We start from the raw sequence: 25,709 nt of genomic DNA on the forward strand, positions 1-25,709 counted from the left end.
TAAACGCGAAAATTTTGGTCTGTCTGTCTGTATCTCTGGCTGTCCGTGCTTGGGGATTCAGCCACCCGGCGAAAAGTTAAAATGTATTCTCGAACTACAAGTTTCCAAACCACTAAATCTGAAAATACACTTCGTACTTGTGAACATTGTACAGCAAAAAGAAAGCATTAGGCATATTAGAGGCAAAACACCAATACATAAAGTTATATTTGCAGTGTTCCTTTAAATAAAAATACGGGGCTGCTCGATTTTTCAGAGATCAAAAAAAAAAAAAAGAAAGAATCACACGCGCGTTGAAAACAATGTTTTCACCCAAAACTACAAAAATCGCTCTCGCGCGACCCTAGCCCTCCTGGCGGCATTTCAAGAAGTCCAACAGTAACAGAAGGTCCCAGTAGATGGCGTGCGAGTAGTGGAACGAGGTGCTTACACTGGAACTCACTTGATCAAATCTCCATTGTGTCTATCGCGGGCGGAGCGAGACGAGAGGGTAAGGGTAGTAAGGGTGTGACAGGTGAGCGGGAAAGAGCAGAGAGGCATTTACGTGGCAGGAGCGGCAGACGACTATCGTCTTTCGACGACATTTGCAGCAATGTGAGCAGATACGCGATCATTTTTTAAGGTTCCCGGCAATAGTTTTCATTTTCAACTTTTTGAAGATCTGAAATGCTATGAAACGCACAACACAAGCGTCTTCTATACGTATTGGGTGACCACAAAGTACTTAAGCCCAATATTACTGCTGCACGCCCCTCATATAGCTTAGAAACGGGTCCAACAGATTTCGCTTTCTTTCTTGGTCTGAGCATTATTTATGGACTTGAGGGATGTCACTCAAGCCATACCGCAGCTCTTGGCCTATTTCCTTTCAGTTGTAGCGATAAACGCATTTCACAGCTGTTTTACGTAAAGCGCAACAAAAAGAAACAGGCACGAGAGAAAGAGGAGGAGGACGAATAAAGGTTTTTTTTCTCTAAAATTTAGAGCACAGAGAAGAAAATTTTAATTTCCGTGTTTTACGCGCCGAAACTACACTTGGGCTATGCAGCACGCAGTTGAGAAGGGCTCCAGATTAATTTTCACCACCTGGGGATCTTTAACGGGCGCCGCAATCGAAACACACCGACATTTTCGTATATCGTCCCCACCAGCAAAACAGTCGCCTTGGTCTGGATCAAACCCTCCTTCTTGTGCGCAGCAGCACAACGCTTTAACCACTGAGTCACGCCCCAGCCGAATGCTGCGCGCCTCACCATTGTTCCGGAACGTTCACGGTAAATGGCTGCCACGACACCAGCGAGACGACACATCACATGGCACAAGTAACACAGATGCCTCAGTGGTTGCGCGCTACAAACTTTCTGATTTGAAAGCAAAACTCAATGAGTCGGACTTTTGTATTCAAGGCGAGGACTATGCACGTCTCAGGGAGATTACTTTGTCTTACCTTCTGTCTTACCTATAGCATCAAAAACAGCTCTTTAGGGTTTGTCTCCAACGGTCATTTAAAAAGAGGACACACCAGTCGGCAGCACAAGATTGAAAAGAAGATTTTTTTTTTTGCTTTTTAGCATGAGGACTACGTTATATCAGTTTGATCTAAGTAGAGGGGGCAGAAATCCAGGAAGCCGAATTCAAAACATCCTCGACAACTTGAAACCTACCGCGACAGAGATCGATTCCCTTTTCTGCGGCTGAATAATGCAAGTTCCGTGGCGGCGGATTTGCGCCGCATCCCGAAGCTTTACATTGAAGAGACTTACTCAGATTGAAAGGATAACCGGCTGCGCTATTTTTCCGGGTACGAGTCAACAAAAACAGTCAGCCCTAGGGGAACGTAAGCTTCGCGAGGATGGCTCGTCGAGACGACTTGAATGAAAGCTTACCCGCATCCATGCGGTGTATGCATTCGCCCGCCGCTAGAGTATCGATTTCCCCATGTTGACGGACCAGGAATTATTTTTACTTGCACACGTACATATCTTGTCAACGCTGGCTCTGCCAAGTCTTACATTTAAAACCGAAACATTTATTTGCTGTTCGCATCACTCTGAGAAAAGCTGCACGCAGAAATAAGCTAATATTTAAATCCTGTAAGACAAGTTTACAAAGGCCAACCATCGGTGTACGCAGGATAAAGGTAGGGAGGGTGGTTGAGAGAGTGGGAAAGCACGAGAAAAAAAATTAACTGAGAACCCGATAAAAAGAGCAACTAAAGTTTAAAAAACAAAATAAATTTCAAATAAAGCCAAAAAAAAAAAAAACCTTTCGGATGCTGTGGGCGCTGTGTACACAATTGTGTGTATTTTTTTACTTTTCAATTGTGTACGTAACTTAGTGTGGACGTAACACTTTTTGTGTTATTTTGTATGATATCAAGAAAAGTCGGTGCATATTTTGGGCCGCAAGCTTTGGCAACATGGTCGTGCACCCATGGATAATTCCGAATCGGTAGGTAATGCACGCAACCTATCAATACAAGCGTCGCTTTAAAGAGGCACCATAACGGCGATGGAATGCTTCAGTTGAAAGATTCAATTAAAAGATATAGTTTGTGGGATAACAATACATGACTAATTCTAACGCAAGCTAATGCCGATAACAGAAGAAAAAGGTGGTGACGAATCAGTAGCAGTTTACCCAATGAGATTACAGTTAAAATACGTGATTCCCCGACGTCGGTAAGAGCCACCCAAGTTAAAGAAAACTGTGCAGGGCCTTCCAAGCAGACTAATTACAACGAAAACTTTTTTTCTAGCTATTAGAACAAAAACAATTGGTTACGGTACATAAATTTACACTAACCCAACCCTACTTCGAGGAATATCCACCTTTGGCGAAGGCAGTCAGCTAGGTGACTGTCAGTTCCGGGAAGCTCTCCAAAATACGTGCCAAATTATTGGGGATGGCGCAGGTAATACCCAATCTGGCGCTTTATTCGCCAATTATTCAGCGATGGCCGCAGATTTTACGGTCAATAAGAATGCAACGAAGTATGAAAATTCCAACCTTTCAATTGAAGCAAAGTTTGTCTCGTCCTCACGGTTTCTGTAGCAAGCACGCTGCCAGTTGGTGTTGTCCGGAGGTAAAGAGAAACATGCGGCTCCACTTTTCTCACGGGGAAGGGTAGAAAGGAACTGTATGCACGATGATTTCCTGCTTGGGAAGTATTCGGTCGCGCATAGCGTTCCCAAGCACAATATTCGCTGAGTTGCAGGTGCAGAGTATAATTTTCACGAAGGAATAAACGTTCGTGTAGAGAGAATATACCGTAGAATTTTGTCATATTCCGTCCAGAACTTTACACGCGAAAGAAGCGCCTGGCCCGTCGTATGCAGTGAAGTTCACAGTAGGTACCCGGTTTTAGCCGATAAAAGCTGCTGTCACTGCTGCCAAATTTGTAAAATCCGTTAAAATTGAAATAATTGATTCTCTGAATACCTGCAGCCTAAGCGAAGGCGAAAAAAGATTGCTCTCATAACGCGCAAAAAGAAAATCCTTGCGTTTATAAAGAATGCTTCGTTTTAAAGTACAACGGTTTGTAAAAGCGTAAACACGCTGATGCTAATCATTGCTTATTGCAAATCATTGCTGATATTGCTAATCATTAGTGAAATTCAGATGCTTTGAAAAAGAAAAATGCTGTTTCACTATCCCTGCATAATAGCTGATGCAGCAAAAATATTTAAATAGTCAATACTAAAAATGCGCATGACTCAAAAATCGATTTTATTACTATAAGTACTTTGCAAGTATAAGTACTATAAGTACTTTGCAAGACTGGAGTGTCCAGCCGTGTCGAAATTTCCCCTAGGTGTGCCCATGGACATTTCGTGGTTTTTGTTTGACACAACTTTGACTAGTGTACGCACAGGTGAACACAGTGACCCTCCAGCTACAGCAAACACAATCTACTCCGCTTCAGTTTTTCTTCTTCCTTCCGAATGCACGCTACTGCAGCGCCGCAGCGGCCGGGCGTACATCACCTTCCGAAAGAATAGAAGCTACGTAAGTTTTCGGCAAAGTTCTGCAGCGGCCGCTTCGGGTGCGGTCATGCGATGCGTCTTCGTACTGCGTCGTTGACTGACCCGGCTTCTGCTTGTGCCTGCTCCGCAGGTTGCGTGAAGTGCTTTTGCGGCAAGGGTACCAACCGGTTGGGTGCGGCTGCGACGCACAACGCTTTCGCCAATGTCCACGATGTAGGACCTGGGTTCCGAGGCGGCGTTCCCAACTTTCCCTTTCTTCTGCATATATCTCACCCAAACTCCTTCACAGTTCAGACGAAAACCAGATTCCGGACAGAGATGTGCAGACGGCTTTTGGAGGCTGTATCGTGAACGAAGCCATCGGCGCAGCCGAGGTGGGTGGCGTGGCAGCCTCAGCGTCGGCCGTTTTGTTTGCAGCCTTGTCCAGGTCGATTATCAAAACAATTTAGCTGGCAAATGATCTCCCACAACTTCTCACACCATCTTTAACATGACTTTGACTGTCATACGCGCAGCTGAACAGACTGGCCCTCCGGCTACAGCGAACACTATTTATTCCGACTCAGATTTTATTCTTTTCCTCCGGAAGGCCCATGACTGTAGCGCCGCGGCGGCCGGCCGTACAACAGTACTAGGGTATACTAACTGCCAGCATTCTGAAGTATGTGTAGGAAATAACGAATGGGGTAGCAATGTCAACGGCGGTGTTTGCTAAAGGGGCAATGAAGGCAACGTGCAACTTTTCTCCAATCTAAATATTACTTCATTGGGGTAACACACACATCAGTTTCAAAGCGCATTTTAAACAAATTAGTTATATTTGAGCAAAATGTAACAATGAGGAGCGACTCGTGAGCTATCTTAACGCACTTAACGCCGCGATACATATGTATTGCGTCACTGGAGGATTCTGACATAGGTAACTGATCAGTAATATAACGGTTTGGAATTGCATCCGGAGCTTATAGTGTTTCAAACAAAAAATAAAATTGCTCTGTAGCGCTAAGCGGCTAACAAACGGCTGCAGTGAAACCATTAGCCGCGAATCTGCTCGCGTCGCTGCAAATGTCGTCGAATCCTGCCACGTAACGGCCTCTTCTGTCTCATGCGCCCACTTTGCACGCTGTTCCCCTCCTGCCTCGGTCCCGCCATTGGAGTGCTGCTGAGTTCAATTTTGCCGCGTTCGCACTACTCGCGCGCCGTCCCTTGGGAATGTTGGGACTTGGCGCTCGAGCCACGAGCGCCAGCCTTGTTCGTATTTCGCGTTAAAACGTTATATTCAACGCGCTTTTTTCATTTGTTTTGAAAATTTTGAACCTACATCTGCTTTTAATTAAAAGAACACACCAAACACCTGTTATGTACTGACTTTCTTCCTCAAATAGGCCTAATGTCATCTTTTTGCTGAACAGTGTTGAGAAATATAGAGCATCTTTATAGACTGATTAGATTGAAAATGTTTTGCCTAATATATAAACGGCTCGCTCCAGCATTCCTTCAACTTTGGCCGGGCGTCTGAATCGAGGGACATTTTGCTTTCAGTGCGGTGTTTCCTGAGTATACTTCAAGGAGAGCCTTCTCCACACGTTTTTCAGCAAAGTACTTCCTCGGTACGCAGCTGCATGTATTCATGACTGGGGTAGCTCTGAACCACGGGCCACAGGGTGAACGCGTGCCGGCGTTCTATAAGGTATCTGTAGCTTTTTTATAGGCACTTGTCATTGTTATGCCCCAGAGCAAATATTTTGGAAGACCGCGTGGTGGACATCATGGCCGCTCTTTAAGTACCACTGGTTCCTCCTTCTCGTAACAACGGAATGAGTAAGGCATGTTGGCCCGAGGACGGCATCGCCGTCGCCGCGCGAACTGTACGGTTCACGCAAAGGAATCGGCAGCTAAACGTCAGTGGCGGGAGGCTCGCTCCCTTTCCCCTACCCAAGCAGGAGGGAGAGGGACCCGCCCCTGCGAGACCACTGCACCTTCTGTATGTGTATGGGAACCGGTTTCTGCGAGGACGGCTGGTCTGGGAACCTTCCCCAACCCCTGCGTGGGGTACGACCTGCAGCAGAGTTGCAGAAAAACTCGACCTACAACAGTTTGGCTGTTAAAACAAAACGAAGGCCATAGCTACGCTGTTACGCGCATAAGGTTACTGAACCTGGAACACCTGCTACATGTTATGCTACGTTTGGCAAATGGTTTCGAACTTTTGATTTCTCGGCCGCTCTGCCAACGAGTCAGTGTGTTGGCTTCACGTTTGGGGTGCTCTTCCATATGCGCCACGGGCGCTTTGGTAAGCCCACATTATGAATCAGTAGGCAAGTAACTTGAACTGTAGCCCTTTAAAGACTAATTCCTGAGTGATGGCAGTAACCTTTCCCCTTTAACAAAAACGTGGCGAGGTACAAACTGCAACATCCCTCGAGTAAAGCAAAGTCGTATGTTATATTCATGGCCCCTTGAAGTATGAGAGCTTACAACATTTTACGTGGTTCGGATCAGGGTAGATATAAACGTTGTCTAACGCTTTTCTGTATCGTTGCGCTTTCAAAAGCGACCAGCGCTTGTTTTGTTTGTAGAGAATGAATCGCATAAAGATAAAGAAATTGATTTACAAGAACTAAATCACCACCAAAAAATCGCTCATTTTTTAAAAATTAGTAAACTCGTGAAATGACGCATATCCAAGGCATGTACCCCGTGGCGCAAATGGAGTTTGCAAGAGGATTCGGTCATCTAAGTTTAAAGAACTCATTTCATGGAAGCCTGCCGATCCTCGGACAGCCGTGTTTTCCTAATTCGGGGGCTTATATGCGCGGTCACGAGCTTTAAGGAAAGCTTTTCACTACCACGTCCTGGGCGAGACGGGATTGTCGCGCCTATTTTCCTGAGTGTGTTTAGCGCATTAGCGCCCGTAGATGAACAGTTCAGCAACCGAATAACCGTTAATACGCTTGCCGGACAATGACTGCATTTCAAGCGCGAAGCGGATACTGGGGGATGTTGTTTGCGAAGCAGATGCGTACGCATGCACGTCCCAGCATCCCCACCCTAGTGTTTATCGTCAGCCTTACCACGCGCTCCCCACTAACTCGGGGATAAACCGACTCTTCTCTGCACGTGCATGATCCAGCTTTGAAATACTTCGCCTTACTGAGCAGCGCGGCTTGGAGTAGGTTCATTGCCCCCATCCATGATCCATTATCTGTGCTAAGAAATTTCCCTCCGCATCTTTTGAAACACGCGAGTCCGAACCCACCCTCTCTTACGTGCGTCGCTGCTCCTGGTATATTTTATTATTGAAGTGCTCGGGATTTTTTCCTCTCACGATTTCTGAGACTGTTTAAAGTTCGTAATTGTCATGTATGATATCTGTTAAGTTTGTTCGTTCAACTTCTTATGAGCATTGGATGTGACTATGTCACTTGCACATTTAAGTTCCCTACTTTTATGGTGGTAACCATGCCAGTTCTGCTATGAACCTAATGACAACATATATTCCGTAGTAGTCTTTAACTTCACATTCCTCAAAGAACAATGTTTTTTGACGCCCTGTAGTGGGCTGAAGGGCCCACAAGGCGAGGTTCGCAATGATTCTTATGATTTCTTATACTTTACAGGGCAAGACTGACTAACAAGTGCCAGGACGTAGGCTGCATAACTCAACAGGAATTCGCCCTCGCTACGAAAATACACAAAGATAATTTTTAGGGTGAGTCAACCTTTTACGTCGGTCACATGCCTCCTGGAAATTAAAGCCCTCCAAGAAAAGCTTTTATGTTGCTCGATCCGTTATAATGTTTTTTTACAGAGCTGCACAAGAGTTTGTTTGCAGAAGAAGTATTATAAAATAAAAGCGTTATTTCTCCAAAAAGAACAAAAATGAGAGAGAATCCATTCCTTGGAGGGTGATAATTTCCGTAAATAGATTGCGGTTGGTTTGGGGGGCTGTAAAGGCAATGGGTGATGTTACCTTCACTTCATCATTTGAAGTAGCCTCTCTCTAGCTGACCGCTTGACGACGCCGTCACTTTACCTCCACTGTTCAAGTAGGGGTGTTAAAAAGGACTGCTACCACGCGAGAGGTATTGCGCACGCGCACTTATCACACGGTGGCATCTCGGTGCAGTGTGATCTCGGGGTGATCGTTCCAAACGATTCGGCGGGGTCAGCGCTTGCGGTGCGATTGCTGCTTCGTGAGAGATTGCTGTTAACGAAGTTACCTACTCTCCTCCTCATTTCCTTCCCTTCATCCCCCTCCCCCTCTGCCCCGCTACTACTCACAACCTATCAGCTCTCTCCACCCTCATCGGCACTTTGCCGCTTTTTTCTACTTGGGCTCAGGCGTCACACACAGATGACCCGGAGAAGCAGGATGCAAAGTGAGTGAAGTGGCTGAAGGATGCTAACCGCATACATACATACATACATACATACATTGCGTGAGATGGCCACTGGCGCCTCCGCGGATTTATGTGTACGCAGTACTACATTCAGCACCGTGTCGTGTGACGCGAACGTCTACGGCACAAGGACTTTCAACACAGGCCCTTCCCATTTCCGGAACGCCGCAGTTACCTGCCCTAAGTGGCTTAGTATCTTCTGCTCCCGTTTCCATCCCATTATGCGCGGCTTAGATTTTTACCAATAACTATTCCGGAAGTTCTTTTCTCTGCCTGTCAAATTTCTTGGCTCGGTGTAAGAGGCTGGACAGGGGCGGACATACCGCGAAATGGGTGAAGACGCGATGAGTCGCGTAAACTAATAACCTTCAACGTTAACTCGAAGCTTTCAATCGCAGTGCACTTTATTAGTATCGATTTAATGCAGGCTGAGAATTTAGTCATTTTGTCGCATCATAAAGCCAGTTTGCTGGAGCGAACACGTTTAACCCCGGTGAAATACTTCGCGTTATATACAACGCTCTAAACGCGGCTAACATGACGCAATCGCATGCTATTTTACGGTGGATTAAAACCGACGGTGGAAAGAACTTTGAATGAAATCCTGAAGCAGAATATCAAGTCATCTTGTACAAAATTCCCTCATCTCTTTTTAAATGCCGTTTCGCGAGCACCTTCTTCGTGATATAATTGTTTCTTATAAAAAATTTAGGACTCTAATTCTTTGCTATCCTATTTTGGTGGCACACACGCTTTATGTTGACGCTGGTGTATTAACTTGCAGCTGCGCAAAAGTTTGCCGGAACTCGTTAATGGCAGCGTCCATTTTCCGCCTGATGTTCCACTGCTATGAGACAACTCGGGAGATCCAGGATTCTCGCGCGTACACACCGGCTCCGCAATCTGGCTGCTTTCATTTTAGCCATTATATTTCCCCGGCAGGCTAACGAACATGCACGCAACAAGTTGCTTCACCGCTCTTATCAAACATTAAGAAATCTATTGCCTAATTGCTCGCCCACTTGGTGAAAGTTTGCACGATAGATAAATATCATTTAATGGCCTACTTTCTTAAAGCAAGCTTAGTTCACGCGCAATAAGTGTAAAAGCAAAGATGGTTGGTTGACGTAATTTCTGTTAAAGTGTGCAGCGGATTTTCAAGGGAGCGAGGCCATTTTCAGTAAAAGACTGAGCAAGCAATGATCTATAGCTTCGCGTTAAAGATTTATCGATTGATTGATTGTGGGGTTTAACGCGTCGTATGAGGCCCGCAGTAAAGGAGGGCTCTGGGATAATTTTGACCCCCTGGAGAGCTTTAACGCGCACTGAAATCTCGGCACTCGGGCGTTTTCCTTTTCGCCTGCACCAGAAAAGCGGCCACTGTGGCCGGGATCGAACCCGCCTCCTTGAGCTCGGCAACACAACGCCTTCGCCGCTAAGCCACCGCGGCGGGTGCGTCAACGAAACAAGACTACGCAATGCGTTCTGCAAGCTATGCGCTTCAGTGCAGAAGACTAGTGATTCAACAAATATTTTGAAACTTTTTGTCCAAGGGATGCAGCATACTGTACAAAGCGTCATATATTTTTAGCTCCGGACTAAATTTTACTATATGGCAGGAGGCAGTAGCTATAAGACATCCTCATGAGCAGCACGAAGTATTGGGTTCCGTTCCTGGGCGGAATGGCTGCTGTCTGGATAGGAACTGAACAAAAAAATCCACACGTACAAGATTCCTGAAGGTCGCTAAGAATTCAAAGCCATTTACGTTTATAAATATCAAATGCGATTCTTCACCACAGAACAAATTGACGTGCTTTTGCCGAGCAAGTAGTCAGTAACTGCGCTATTTTTCGTATGTAATACGTATTAACGCGACCAACTGTTACCGGACGCGCAAGTGGAGGCTGTTGTGGTCACTTTTCCGCGAAAAATTGGAATCAGTCACTTAAAACCACACAGTGTATGTTATTGCTGCTTACACTGTAGATGTAATAGAGGGGGGGAAGGGGGGGCTGAAGGTGAATCGGGCAGTAGAAGCGCGCAACTAGGAAGAAAAAATAACGATGCAACCAATAACTTCGTTTGTTATTGTACTCGTTGTACAGGACAAACGAACGCTGCCCCGTATGCATTCCTTGTGGAACAGGCGACTTCCTATTTCTAAAACAGTACAAAAGGAACTCGAAAACTGGCCGTTAAAGCACAGTGTGAACCACAATATAAGTTCCGCTTCACGCCTTGCTACATCTATAACGTGCAAAGGGAAAACACTGTCTATTGTTCCCATTCCCCTCCCCTCACTATCTTTGTTTCCCACTATCTTTGCAAACGCGCACCGCCTTCTACCCGTCCGGCATGCGAAGCAAGCACGCTGTTAAACGTCCCAGGATAAAAGCAAGTCAAGAGGCCCCAAATGATTGTCTGACAAGTTACCGAACTAAAGATATTGCTTTTGGTCTTTCTCCAGGCTATCTGCACGGCCACAAAGCGAACCAGCCTGCTCGGTTTCATGCGCTTCGACCAGGCAAAGTCGCTTACGTATTCGATGGCGTGATAGGGTGATGCAAGTAATCGGAAGGGCGAAGCAATTACTTATGCACCCACTTAATTGGTTGATTGATTCTGGGGTTTTAACGCGCCGGCGCAACGCAGGCGATGAGGCGTGCCGTAGTGGAGGGCTCCGGATTAATTTTGACCACCTGGGGATCTTTATCGTGCGCCGAAATCTCGTACACACGGGCGTTTTTGCTTTTCGCCTCCATCAGAAAAGCGGCCGCCACGGCCGGGAATCGAACCCGCGACCTCGTGCTCAGCAGCGCAACGCCTTAGCCACTGAGCCACCGCGGCGGGTACCCACTTAATTGAAGTAAGGGGGCTAGTCAAGGGAACAACCTGGCTAAGACATTGCGCTGCTGAGCCCAAGGATATGGGCCCGATCCCGGCAGCGGCGGCTCTTTCTTTGGAGGCTAAACGCGAAAGCGCCCGTGTGTCGAGATTTCAGCGCCCGTTAAACATCCCCAGGTGGTCAAAATTAATCCTCAGCCCTCCACACTCTAACGCACTGCCGTGCCTCGGTTTCACCACAACACCCGCCGCGGTTGTGCTGCTGAGCATGAGGACGCGGGTTCGATTCGCGGCCGCGGCAGCCGCTTTTCTGATGGAGGCGAAAAGCAAAAACGCCCGTGTGTACGCGATTTCGACGCACGTCAAAGGGATCCTGCAACACTTTTTTCAACTTGTTTTGAAACCTTAAATGCTTGCAGAACGTAGTCACCCAACACACACAGTACTTAGATTAGGGGATCGCAATGTACCTCAGCCAAAAATAATGCTGTATGCCTATCAGATAACTTGGAAACTCGCTCAAAAGATTTTTCCCTCTTTCCCAGACTTACGTTCTTCGAGGGCCCGATTTACGTCACGAAGGCCATGTAGCGGCTGTTGGCCAGTTCTCCTTCAGTTGCAGCAATGAACGCTTTTTGATAGCAACTTAAAAATGAAGGCACAAAAACGAAGCAGAAACGGAAGGCGTATCTGGTGCGACGAGCAAATCACGCAGTGCCGCTCCGTGCTGGCGATAACTGTAGTTTTCGCAGTGCTTCCCGACGCGAAGGAAAGAGTGAAAGCGTTTATCGAAAGTGTTGCAGGGTCCCTTTAAAGATCCCCAGGTGGACAAAATTAATCCGGAGTACTCCACTACGGCACGCCTCATCGCTTGCATTGGGTCGGCGCGTTAAACCCTACAATGAATCACTCACTCAATGAATCAATCAGTTTCACCACAACGCAGTTGATTGACCAATCCATGCCGCCACCCAAGGGAATTCAGCGAATGGCAGCAACGTGAGTCCCAGTTGACTCGCGTCACCTCCTTCACTCCCCCCCCCCCCCCTCCATGCACTGTAGCAAACCCGGCTTTACTTGTGTTTAGCGTCCAAGCCTTTCTGTGTGCTGTTTTCCTGCCCCTTCCCTTCCCCTTTCAGTGCGTAAAACCCCAAAGCTTCAGTGCGTAAAACCCCAAAATTCCTTAGTCGGGCGAACAAAAAAATTAGAGACAACCGACGACAGCTGCATATTGACGCTAAAATTGAGCTCTCGCTTTGGCACCGTCTCGGATGACAACTTTGAGATCCCTTCGACTTCAGTTGCTGCTCGAACACCGTACTTAGAGAAAGCTGCAAGTGCTTTGCCATGGCCAGCAAATGGAAATAATGCACGTTGACTGCACCTTCAAAAAAAAAAAAAACAGTGCAAACTCTATTCACAATGTAACTCTAGAAGAAGAACGTTTTTCAGTCAGATTTCCTGCAGCTGAATTGATTGATTCAGTCACGTGCGGAAACTAACGATCATTACTTTGCTGAGTCATAGCAATCTATAGAACCCACGCAAATTCATCGAGCAAATGAGCGTTTCAGTGTACGCGTTAAAAATTTCTGGACGAAGTTTTTATTCTCTGACGTTCACCCAGAAGTCAACACTTGCTGCCGTAATAAAGAAACTGTCTCTACCACCTTCAGGATGTAGATACAACAATGCCGCTACTGGGTTGCTTGATGGGGTCCGTATTGTCGTGGTGTCGACATCCGTGGCGCAGTAAGCTGGCGAAAGGTCGTCCAATTCCTCGGGTTCCACGCAAGACAAGCAGCACCAATCGAGCTGCCACGTTTTCACTTACGTGCCCTCATCACCGGATTTCCTCCCCATCCCAAGGCGTAGCTCTGTGGTGCCTGCTTCTCCTCGGCACAGGAACGTTCGCCGTAGTGCACCGGGCGCATTGTCGACTGGGAGAAAAATTACTATGGGTCGGCTGTATGAAGCCGCACAAAACCATCCGTCGAAGCCTTGACACACGCGTATGGACGGGCCAGGAAGCACCAGAAGAACAGTGAGGGGCTTCGTCATGATCACGCGCGAAATCTGCTTCCAAAGCATGGGGGAGAAGCTCTAAGTGGAAGCTGCGGCTTTCTCGCGCAAGCGTCAGAGCTGAAACCCTCTGCAATCGGTCGCGTACTGTCACCACCGAGACGTACAATACTTCTGCATTGCGGGTACAGAAACTTCGTTTTCGTTTTTAAGAACAGAGTGGTTATGATCGACCCGGTGGCTTCTGGAATGCCGGCTGTCGCCAGAAACGTCTCCGCATATGTTCTTACGTGCAAGCCATGATCCCGTCTGAAGTCTATTTTTAAGGAAGGAATTGGAGTGTGGGCTTGTGGAATCTGTTGTACTTTTTCCTATCTAGTGCGTCGACGCCAATTGCTACATGTCTTGTAGGCATGCGCGAAAGCAGCGAAAAAGACAGACGCAGCCACCAGGAGCGGGGGTTGTGTCCGCCTTTTAGCAGAAAGAAGTAATGTTCTCCTCAATCAGCTCACCTAGTGTCAGTCGTTGAATATCATCAAGGAAACCTGGGAGCATCGTGTAAACCTTCAGCTTACTTCTAAATATATTTACATGCCACGGTAAAATTATGTGCCATGCGCGTAAGATTACTCGGAACAACGGCGTACGACCGGCTCCTATCGTTTTGGGTATTGTTGGCTCATTCGCTGTTATTTATTACAAACTACAGGAACTCGGAAATAGTGCTGGACATTAAGTACCACTTAGATACATTAACTAGAACTTGAATACTTCTCTGCATCGTGTCTTTCTTTGCCACTTACCATGACATCAGAACAAACTGATATCAGAGTATGGGTAAAAAAAGAACTAGATAACGCCAGCCCTAAATGTTGTTTACCCGCCTGAAAACCGTTACGTGGTTTAGCGTCTCCGAGGGAAGAGTGCGGCGACCGTGCACATCGAGCCGGTCTGCGCTAGAAACTATGCGAAAGCGGCCTCTTCTTGTGCGCGAGCAGAGTGGCGCATTGCTTCGGCCAAAGGGGCGTAGAAGCCAAGAGCGGGCGCACGTGCGCGTCGGGAAGAGTGGGCGGCGCTCACCGGCCGAGGTGGTCTGCGACATCCAGCGGTGTCCCGGCGGGTTCGAGTAGCGCGCCTGGTCCTGTACCAGGTGCGGGCCCATGGCCGGGTGGTGCATGGGCACCACGGGAGGCGGCGGGGGCTGCGCCACCACGACTGGCGGCGCCGGTGCCGGCGGTTTCCCGCTGGCGGCCGACACCACCACCACGGGTGGTGGCGGCACCACCACCGGTGGTGGCACCGTAGCGGCCGGAGCCACGGCGCCCGGCACCTGCAGCTGCTGGGCCGGCTCGACGGGGTAGCCGCCGCCGCCGCTATCCATGGCCCTCCGGTCGCTTCCCACGGCGAGGGCCTCGGTCGGCCGCCGTCGTGGCTTCCTCCCGGGCTCCCTGCGCGGCTCCTCCTCGGTCCCCCGCGTGCAGCAGAACGTCGTGTTCCTCGCTTCCTCGGAGAGCACGCTGCGCTCGAAGCAGACCCAGCAGGCGGCTCTGGCGACCCGGACGAAGCGATGCGCCGCCGCTGGTACGCGCGCAGCGCCGCCCGCGCGCCGGCGCACTGCAGGACGCCCTCCTCCTCCTCCGCCGACCAGGGTCCTCACCCCGCGCCGAGCGCGCGCGCGCCGAGAACCCGCCGGCGCGGTGGCTTCCCACCAACCCAAGTGGCCACTTCTCGCGGGCTCTGCCTTGACCTTCTTCCTCTTGCGAGCGGGCTGAGGTTCCAATCTGACTAGTCAGAGCCCCTGGGCAGCGAGGCTCGCCATCCTCTGCGGCTAGCGGGTCCGGATACGTCCAGCAAAGCGCGGAATTTCATCCACCCATCGGCATGTAGACTAAGGCGCTCTTGCTGACATAATACGAAAGTTCTGCCATCGCGTCAACAGGGCCGGAGCCCAAAGTGCAGCTTTATTTCTAGTAAGGCGATTTCATTACGGACCGCTTGAGGCGAAAAAGTCGGCGTTGTGCACACCGGGTGGCGCCAAATTCCACGTGCGTGCGCCGGAACACAGCCCCTGAATGAACGGGAGCCCCTCACGGCTCCTCGAGTGCGCGTCCCTCGAGACTCCCTAGCGAGCCAGGGGAATTTTCCGTCTGCCTGTGGTCATTGGAGCTGCATAAATGACTCGCGCCGTGTCTCGTGAGTGGACGTCGAGTGTGCCGCCAGTTTCTGCTGCGGCTAAGCGCGGTCAACCACGCAAGTACGTTGAAAAAGCGGAAGCGCAGGAGGCGCACAACGCCAGCGGAAGTAATGACGTTATAGTGACGTGCGATTGTACATGGGTACACGTCCATGGGTACACGTCCAGTGTATCTTGATGGCAGTTCACATTTTCACGGAAGGTACAAATATCCTAAATAGAGGGGAGCAGGCTTGCTTCCGTAGCTCCATGGCCTCGTCGGAGCCAGCAAGAGGCAGTGGGATCACGTGTAATTATACGAAAAATGGAATTAGTAGTGATTATTAGCCTGCCGCCACCATGCTTTATTTAATGGCTACCGTGATTGCGGGAGTCGATGCGAAAGCGCGAGCAGTTAGCGCGCACGGTGCCTTACCAGCACACGTTTTACCACCACCACGAGCTTGCTGCGGGGATGAATAGCGCCCTCCCATTTTTATTATATCAAATGCACTAAACTCGACCCCTAATGCTTGGCACAGCCGAGGTAGGTAATACGACGTAGGTAATATAACGGGTTTCACGGCCTGATGAGCGAAAAATAGCGCAGCTGAAGTTCTGGGTGCTCGCAGCTATGTATCTGCATTCTGATGATAACCATTTTGGTCGTCGTGGCAAGCTTTAATGAGAATCAAGGCAAGTGGCCAGCGGGTGTATGGAACTAAGGTTCAGTGGGTTTTGATCTGTTTTGTGTACGTGGCGGTGGTGCAGCTGCGGTATCTGATTGATTGATTGGGGGGTTTAACGCGCCGACGCAACGCAGGCGATGAGGCGCGCCGTAGTGGAGGGCTCCGGATTAATTTTGACCACCTGGGGATCTTTAACGTGCGCCGAAATCTCGTACACACGGGCGTTTTTGCTTTTCGCCTCCATCAGAAAAGCGGCCGCCGCGGCCAGGAATCGAACCCGCGACCTCGTGCTCAGCAGCGCAACGCCTTAGCCACTGAGCCACCGCGGCAGGTAGCTGCTGCGGTAACTGCCATCCCTTTGTGATATAATGTATATTTATGTGCGCCTTTCTTTTCATTAAAATTTAGTTGGAAGTCAGCGCTTGTTTGTAGCCTTCGTCTTGTCCCTGGTCTTTTTTTCGCGCTGTGGTGCTCATTTGTAAGTGAAACAACATACAATCATTCATTCTGAAGATGTCCAGATTTCACCACAATATGGGTAGCAGCATTTATTGTCACTAAAGCCAAACATTGAATTTGGGAAAATGCAGTGTTCTTGTCGCTTCTGCATGCACTAAATCTCATTCAAGCGCGTGTTTACTAAAACCCAATCACTGAAATTATCCTTCGGAAGCTGTTGTAGGCTTTTTGTGAGCCAATCGGTATAAAAATTCCCACAGAAGTGTTGCAGTGCTTCGAAAATACCGTCGAGCTCACATATAGCGGCCCCACTTAAACTAACTTTCGCTTATAACGCACAAATCCCGCGTGACCGTCAAAATATACGTTATATCAATCGCATAAAATACCACCTACAACGAAGTTCAGTCTGTATAGTTTCATTTGGTCTTGAATGTGGGAACACTTGATAGGTCCTTCGTAGAAAGGCGAAACAAGAACACAGTTTGTGACGTAGCAAATTGCTAAATGAGCTTGGAGACATTACCCCCACAGTTCGTAAATCGCGACGCCCATTCCATTCCAACCCCTATCCTGGGAGTTGCGATTTCCATTAATTTCGATGCTTTTGATTGTTCGGAGTGTCAAAACTCAGGCCAGTGCAATTCCTGGAGTGGCATCGGTATTTTCCATTTCATTTCTACAATCCCGCCCCCCCCCCCCCTCCCCCCTCCCCCCCGACACACAAAATTTTCTAGCAAGTGTATTATGATCGTTACGTAAAAAACGTAAGCTCGCCCTATAAAAGGCAAAAACAGCAGAAATCAGCTGTGCAAATCACTGTATTTTCTTTTATGAATACAATATATTTACCAGTACCCAACCCGTCCACAAATTTTCGAGCGTCTTCTTTTTTTTTTTTAAGCGTACATTTGTAGAATAAAACACAGTTGGACGACGCACTAGGGTTCGAATCTGGGCCCCACGGGTTTCGAAGCGGCAACCACAGCCGCTCAGCCCATAACTCCTTTCATTTCTTTTTGTTAATTTCTTTTTATTCATTCATAGTTCATTTGTTTAATTTTTAAAATCACATAATACCAATCATGATCAGACTGTTGGGAACGAAGTCAAAATTTGGTACCAAATACATACTTGTCCCAAGAACCGACAGACACAAGAAGATTGTACAACCCGCAATTCTCTGGCGTCTGTGAGTTCTGGCTACAAGTATGCATTCCGCAGCAAGCGACCTACATACCCAACTAAATGGATTGAATAACATCTAGAAGGTTTATACTCAACTCTTGTGGATAAAACTACAAGTAAGAGAGGTAAACAGAACTATAAACTATCCACCTCTTCTATATACTCTTTCATCCTCTATCCTGTTAGCTCCACCTTTACTCCACCTCCTCACCCACCCCCCCTTCCCCGCACAGCATTGTACGCAGGTGTAATCTGTGACTGGATACAATAATATCCGCAGACAATCCGTCCTTTCGCCGTCCCGGTCTCTTTTTTATTCATTAACCCTAAAGGCCCTTACGAGCGTTACATAGAAGTGGGGGCGAAAAAATAGGCAAATTATAACATGAAAAACAGCAACACTCACGGAAATACAATACAAACGCATTCATATCTAAGTGCATAGTTGCACAATAAGGGTACACAAAAAAGGGGGCAATTGTAATCCAATGCCGACAAGCCTATGTACAGGTTCAAAAATGACGTAAACATTAAAAAATTACTTAAACATTGAGGAATAATTGTAACTATTTGATGAAATGCGGCGCAGAATAGGAGTGGTTTGGGGCGCATTCGACAAGCACTCACAAATAAAGCTACCTCTACCCCCTAAAAAGGAAACTATTCGACCAATGCGTCCTACCGGTCATGACATATGAAGCAGAAACTTGGCGCCTTACTAAAGAACTGGAAAGCAGGCTTAGGTCGGCGCAAACAGCCATAGAGCGAGTAACGGTAGGAGTAACACTCAGGGACAGGGAACGAGCATCCTGGATCTGAGAGCAAAGTCGAGTAGAAAATATCATAGTTCAAACTAAGAAGAAGACTGTGGCCACGTAGTGAGACAAACTGACAACCGGTGGACCACGAAGGTAACGAAATGGATAGCGAGAAACGGAACTAGAAGAATGGGGAGGCCATTAACTCGACGGAGGTACGGAAGAAGAAAATTTGTAGGCCAAGAATGAACTCGGGCATCGCAGGGCAGGAGCGGATGGGAGATGCCTTCGTCCTGCAACTCTTGCAGGACTGCAAATAGGCTGTTGTTATTGCTTATGATGATGACGGTGGTGGTGATGGTGGTATGGTGGTGGTGGTGGTGGTGATGATGATGATGATGATGATGATGACGGCGACGACGGCGACGGCGATGATTATGATTATGATGATGATGATGATGAATGAGTCATGTTTAGGGTGGCGATGTTAACTGAGATCTGATTCCAGTGACGAATAGCAAGTAAGAGTGGCGAGAAGAAAAATAGGTGAATACGTGCGAATAATGGCTGAACTTTGATGCACGCCTAGACGAGAAAAAACGGGATTAGCAGGTTTGGCTCTGGCTCTGGTACAGCCTATGAAAAACTGATAAAAAACTATCAAGCCGGTGTTTTAGAGGTGGTAAGTGATTCTTTCATTTCAGTTACGATTAATGTTTGTGAGTAGTTCCTGAGAATGAATCCGGCAGCTTTAATTTGGAGTGCCTCAAGTTTATTTACAAGGTACGACTAATGCGGTTTACAGATTAGTGTTGCATATTCTATCTTTGATCGAACTTGTGTTTGGTAGCCAAGAAGCTTTGTGGACGTGTTAGCTGAATGCAAATTGCGCCAAATAAATCCCAGTGACTTAGATGCTTTGCTGGTTATTGTATCGATATGATGGTTCCAGGTGAGATCAGACATTATGTGGGCCCCAAGTATTTTACCATGGTTACGGCTTCTATAGGCACACTATTAAGAAAATAGTGACAGAGCTCTGAAGTAATAGTGTTACTAAATATTGTGGCGTTAGTTTTGAGCACATTTATTTCCACCCGCCGCGGTGGCCCAGTGGCTAAGGCGTTGCGCTGCTGAGCCCGAGGTCATGGGTTCGACTCCCAGCCGCGGCGGCTGCTTTTCTGATGGAGGCGAAAAGCAAAAACGCCCGTGTGTACGACATTTCGGCGCACGTTAAAGATCCCCAGGTGGTCAAAATTAATCCGGAGGCCTCCACTACGGCGAGCCTCATAGCCTGCGTTGCGTCGGTGCGTTAAACACTACAATCAATTAATTAATCAGTCATTTATTTCTATCTGCCAATTCCACGGTGTAATATTCTTACACCGTGGCTAATCTTTACACCATCTTATCAGTTGATCAAGGTCTACTTGCAGGAATACGGAATCTTCGGGCTTTGTAATTTGGCTATAAATAACGTAGTCGTCCGCAAATAATCGAATAATAGAACAGATGTCATTGATATATATATAAAGATAAGATAGGACCCAACACTTAGCCCTGCTGGATACTGGAAGGTCATTAATGGTTTCTGACTGATACCGATGGGTTAAGAAGTTATTGATCCACCTGTTAACCTTAGTGTTGATATTAAGAGCAGTAAGCTGTTCCATCAGGCGGATGTGGTGGACCTTGCCGAAGGCCTTGGAGAAATCTATTAATATAGCATCTATTTGTGAGAACGAATGTAGAGCATTACGGAGATCAGTAATTAATTCGAATAATTGAGTTTCACAGGAACGTCCTTTTAACACCATGTTCATTGGAAAAAATAAAGCTGTGTTTTGTTAGGTAGCTCATTATGACAAATTATATTACGGGCTCTAGAAGTTTGCAAACTATGTTGGTTAAGGAAATTGGTCTGTAATAAAGAGGCACAGACGGGGTCGCCTGACTTGGAGATGGGGATGACACGGGCAATTTTCCTTGCAAATGGTGCACATCTTGTGTCTATGGATGAAATAGAGCAGCTAGGATTGGAGATATGGCTACTTTAGTTATTTTTAGTAGCTTGCTGCATATTTCGTCGGGGCCTGGTGCACAGTTGGTTGGGAGTCAATCAATGGCTGCAGCAATCCTTTCATGGGTGAGAAGCAGGTCATCCATTGCTGACTCTATGGACTGTACGTCCATTCAGCTATGGTTTGTAATGGTTGGTAATAGGCTTTCATTTGTAACCAAGAACAAAAAAAAATTACACCATCTTCCCGTGGGGAACCCTGATGAGGATGCGAAGCATCGTGGCGGTTCCGTGTGGTTATTTGTGTTGCCGTTATGTTGAGTGATCTGGTTTTTACTAGCGCCAGAGGGAATTCCGCGTCCGGGTCCACACCAGTGGCAAAGGCACGCAAGTGCTGTTGTGTTACGGTGAGTAGGCGGTGGTTCTCGAGGCTCCGAAACTCGTCCACCATGTTCTTGTCGATGTTGTCTCTGTGGTAGAATCGGTAGTCTCCGTCAGCTTTGGTGAGGTAAAGGTTGTTGACATTGGTGCACCGGCTGAGAGCAATGTACACGCCCTCCTCTTCGCAGCTTTGTCTTCTCGTTCTTCTTCTTCTTCGGCGGTTCCCCTACGGGAAGATGACGACGGTGGTTGAACGCGAACCTATCTCGTGATGGATTCTTTGGTTGGCCAATCACTAGGGGCATCCTGCCACAATCAGCATCAGAGGCGCTGCGGACGGGGCTGGTTGAGCTGCAAGGCGCGTGGCGCTTCCCGCCACAGCTTTCCCACGGGAAATTCAGCATTTCCCTCTAAAGTTTTCAGTTCGTCGTTTCCCTTGACGTTCAGCTTCGCGTGCCTTCGTTGTATCAGTAGCTTCTTGACGTAGTTTGAATGAGTCAAGGACATAAGGCGCGTACGTAGCACTTGCTCCTGTCCCGGATTTGTAGCGTAGTGGGAAGAGCACCGCGTACCTCCCGTTGCGGCCAGAGAGTCTTGGGATCGAAACCGGGCGCCGCTAACTATTTCTTCTTTTTTTATAGTGTAGTATCGCGGAGCTGTGGGTGTAAGGAAGAGAGTTGCGCATGCGCAGTGAGCGTGTGGACGGCGCCGCCATCAACGACGGAGGACCAGGCGAGCCTAAGAAACAGAATTGAATTCCTCTGGAGCTTCTGACGAAGAAAGGAGTGTACCAGTTTTGTATAATGATGATGTGGACGATAATGATGAGTAGTTTGGTTGAGTAGATTGGATAAACAATTGGGGCGGACAGATGACTCCTGGCAATGGCGAGCGAGTGAAACGAGCTTCGGGGGGTGCTGTCCAGGGGGCTGTTCAAGTGGTGACGGGTAGCGGCCGCAAAGTTCAACAGAAAGTCCAACAGCAGATCAACAGAAGGTCCAACTAGGCTTTTGCCATCACATTTTTAGAAAGTTTAAGCATCACCCGTAATTTTTTGCTCAATGAACTATTTATTCCTCTCGCGTTAAAGGGACCATGCAACACTTTTTTCAACTTTTTTCGACATCTTCGATGCTTGCAGAACGTAGTCAATCAACACATCAAGTACTTGGATTAGGGAGTCGCAAAGTACCTCAGACAAAAATTACTGCTATATGCCCATTAGATAACTCAGAAACTTGCGCCAACGATGTTTCTCTCTTTCCAGGTCTTGGCATTCTTCGACCGCTGAAATTATTTGAATAGAGCGGTGTAGCGGCTATTGGTCGCCTTTTTTTTCAGTTGAAGCAATGAACGCATTTGATAGCTACTTTAAAAAGAAGGCCACAAAAGCAAAGCAGGAACGGAAAGCCTACCTGTTGCGACGAGCAAATCACGCAGTGCCGCTCCGTGCCGGCGATAAATACAGCTTCCGCAGGGCTTTCAGACGCGAAGGAAGGAGTGAAAGCGTTTATGGGAAGGGTTGCAGAGCCCATTTAGAAGGACCGTGAGTGGATATTTCCGCGCAGATTATAATTTCCAAGGTTGCCTAAATTAATCAAGTTTACCTTTGGTGCGGAAAATCCCAATTATAACCTTGAACCAACATAAAGCGTTATTTTCAACGTGTGCAGTTTCTTTCCCGTTATAATTCGGAACGTGTTGTACTTTTTAATGCTCCTAACTTGAGGTCCTGGCTATTTGCGTCGCCAGGCGAGTGTCAGGTGTTCGTTCGAGACGCGGCTAAAAACGCACATTCTACAAGCATCTTACAGGAACATTTTACAGGAACCCAAGACCGATGTTTCGCAAACATGTTGGGGGTTTGAGAAGCCGACAAAATCGCCGCCTGAGTTCGTGCTGAATTCTTCCGGATACTGTGCAGCAATGGCGCCTCTACCATTTTCATTTCATTTGCTTGGTATCTCACGTTTTCAGCCATGCGCTACCAAGGAAATGAAAAGGGCAGAGGTATCATTCAGCACGGACTCCGGTTTGGCTTTACCAGCTGAAGCTCACCTCATCGCCCATGTGTGCAAAGTCTGGTGCACCAAGCTACATCAGAGATCTCTTTATGAACTCTGGAACATTCGGGGAAGCGGTCAGCTTTGTTTAAACAACTGCGAAGGAGAGCCGCCCGCGTGCCTCTTTGGAAGACATTCTTTTCCCGAACGGGCACTGGATCACTAGGCGGTGTGCACTGCGCCTGGTCTCCTGTTTTTGAAGGACACAAACTTATGGGACTCGTGGTGATTGGACGAATATAGTTTTGTGCTCCTAGGGGCGAGCAATTGACAGCACCCTCTAGAAGGCCAGGTACCCCTGTTCCCTAACAATTCACTCACTGACTTATTCACAGACAAACTTAACCAAATACGATTTCGTTTTCATTCTATGACCCATTTAAAGAGTATCAGGTGTCGCACGCGACCGACAGGTGCTCCCTTACTGCACGCAATGATGCAGTTTTCATGATGAACACGATAACTTGCACTGACCTACTCAGAGCTTGACTGCAACGGGCACACTCTGCAAACGCTGGAAGATAAGTAGAAGGCCGTCGTATATGCCTTTCGAAATCCAGGAGTAAGGCCCCAGTGGACCAACCCTCTCTGCTAATGTTCTATATGATTGAGAAAATTTAGGACAGAACTTCGTTATGCCCATTTGTAGCTTCCGCTTACTTTCCACACGCAAAGCACGTTTCGTACCAATTATTCTCGCGAGCAACTTCGAAAGGCACGCCGGGAAGGATACTGACCAATAAGTTTGTCTGGTCTTGGCCGTGGCAGGCTAGATGAAATAACTTACGCAAGCATTTTAAGATGGTAGAATGATGCTATTCTCTCCGACTGCCTAGAAAAGTGTCACTAAGTCGGTGCGCCATTCTGAAGAGAGAGGGTACATACTTCGACACCTCGCCATGTCTGCTGCTGACCTGTTGCTTTGTTACTGAACTAGCGCAACCTTCGACAGCTAGACTATATTTTTAGGCACTGTGAAGAGGAAAAGTCTCCCGTCATATCGCATTATCATTACCAAAATCTTGCTTTGTTACAATTAGCCCCTCTCAGTTCATTTTATACAGTTTCACAAACTTCGTGCAACTCTTGATGCGAGGGGGGAAGAGGTACAACCAACAATGCCAAGGCAAAAAGATCCCGTGTCATTTGCTTTCTTCTTCAATAAGAGCGGAAAAGCAACATAATTTAGATGAAAATGTGGGCTGAGTGCTTACATCTCTGGGAACGACAAACTTCACGCAGTAGGCAGATCTCGCGATTCCTGTTGGTCGTCGTCTCCAGTAGCTGCTGTTGTACACGCCTGCAACAGTACTCGCTGTCTCACAACTGGAATGACATTTGTCATTCTGCGCGACGGCCTTTTTATCAATTCGGTGTTGTCCGATGCCGCGGGCAACGCTTTCCCGGACGGCTGGCAGTGAACCTGCGGCCCTCATCATGTTGTGCCATTGATCGAGCGCGCTCTCCCTAATGCTTGATTCCCGTTCTAGCTTTCCCAATGCTGCACAATTTATGAAATATAGCACCCAAACTTCACACTGACACGCCCCAGCAGCATTAGCAACTGTATCACCTCTGCATGGTGCTTATAGAGCGCATACACCAACATGAGCGCTAGATATTCCGTGTGCAATCAAAAGAAACAAGTCGACTTACTTTAAAAGGGGCATTTTGATTAATTAAACGTTGTCTATCTCGACGATGTCAGCATGATAAAACCTACAGGATTCAGCGCAAAGCGGGAAGTCTTAAGGTGACTCACAGATTAACCAATAAGTTAGATTGTAGCGGTTTCTGACAACAAAATAGCATCCCCTATGTACACACAACTATCGTCCAGTGCAGAAACTTCTGAAATAACTTTTCATTTTAGCAAGTTTTTGAGATCATCACCATTACTATCTGCCTATTTGTTATCAAGACAAGACAGTTTGCTGCTTTCTTAACATTAAGTATCAAACAAACATTTATATTCTTGCACGTGATCAAACATCCTGCCTGTTCGCGCGCATACTCGAGTATGCACTGAGAGCCAGACGGCTAAAAAATTATTTCGGCATTCACCCAACTCACGCGTCCTAGGGAACACTAAGCGTTCGCCATATCTCGCACATTAAATCTGAAAAAATTCAATCCAGCAAGACGCTCAACCGTACCGTTTCCCGTGATCTAATGTGCAAAAGCAACGTTCTTGACCCCGAGTCTGCCATCCGTGCACCCCTTCGCTGGGACGATCACCAACCTGCCGCCGTTTATTTCTCACAGAAGCCGATTACAGAGATAATCTCAGAAGATATCCTAACACCAACCTCCAGACGAGTAAGGGTGCGTTTGGGTGTGCACCGTGATTTAGGCGCCAATATGTTCGTGGCACATTGGTTCCGCCCGCTCCAGATCCGTCTATGGTGGTTCACCGACCACTGACCACGAAGAGGAGCTAACGAGCCCATGGCATTGCTCGCGACACGCCTCCGAGCCAGCCTTTTTCGTGGCCAGTAGATGGCAACCCGAGGGACGAGCGCGCAATGCACTGCAAAATAGATAAGGAAAGTATACGAAGGAAACTTCGTCGTACCCACCTATAAACACCAAAGCGCAAAGCTAGTTAAAGCACCGAGCTCAAAATACTCTTTAAAGCGAAATCATGAGCTAACTTGGTAGGTCAAAAATACGGTGTCCCTGACGAACAAACGGTGCAAAAGATGGCTGACGCCTAAAAA

The 25,709-nt window shown here is 47.6% G+C and overlaps 1 protein-coding gene across 2 annotated transcripts in view; it reads right to left on the reverse strand.

The window, feature by feature from the left end:
- LOC144152941 (band 7 protein AGAP004871-like) overlaps positions 1 to 16,208 on the reverse strand; it is a 261,932-nt gene extending 245,724 nt beyond the window's left edge. For both annotated transcript variants that reach the window (XM_077684538.1, XM_077684531.1), the window contains exon 1: positions 14,339 to 16,208. In XM_077684538.1, coding sequence (XP_077540664.1) covers positions 14,339 to 14,639 — 301 coding nt within the window. In that variant the 5' untranslated portion in view covers positions 14,640 to 16,208. The remainder of the gene's footprint in view (positions 1 to 14,338) is intronic.
- Between the last annotated feature and the right edge of the window lie 9,501 nt (positions 16,209 to 25,709).

The sequence above is a fragment of the Haemaphysalis longicornis genome, unplaced genomic scaffold, assembly GCF_048455015.1.
Source record: "Haemaphysalis longicornis isolate Haplotype H1 unplaced genomic scaffold, Haemaphysalis longicornis Haplotype H1 scaffold_1, whole genome shotgun sequence".
NCBI lineage: Eukaryota > Metazoa > Arthropoda > Arachnida > Ixodida > Ixodidae > Haemaphysalis > Haemaphysalis longicornis.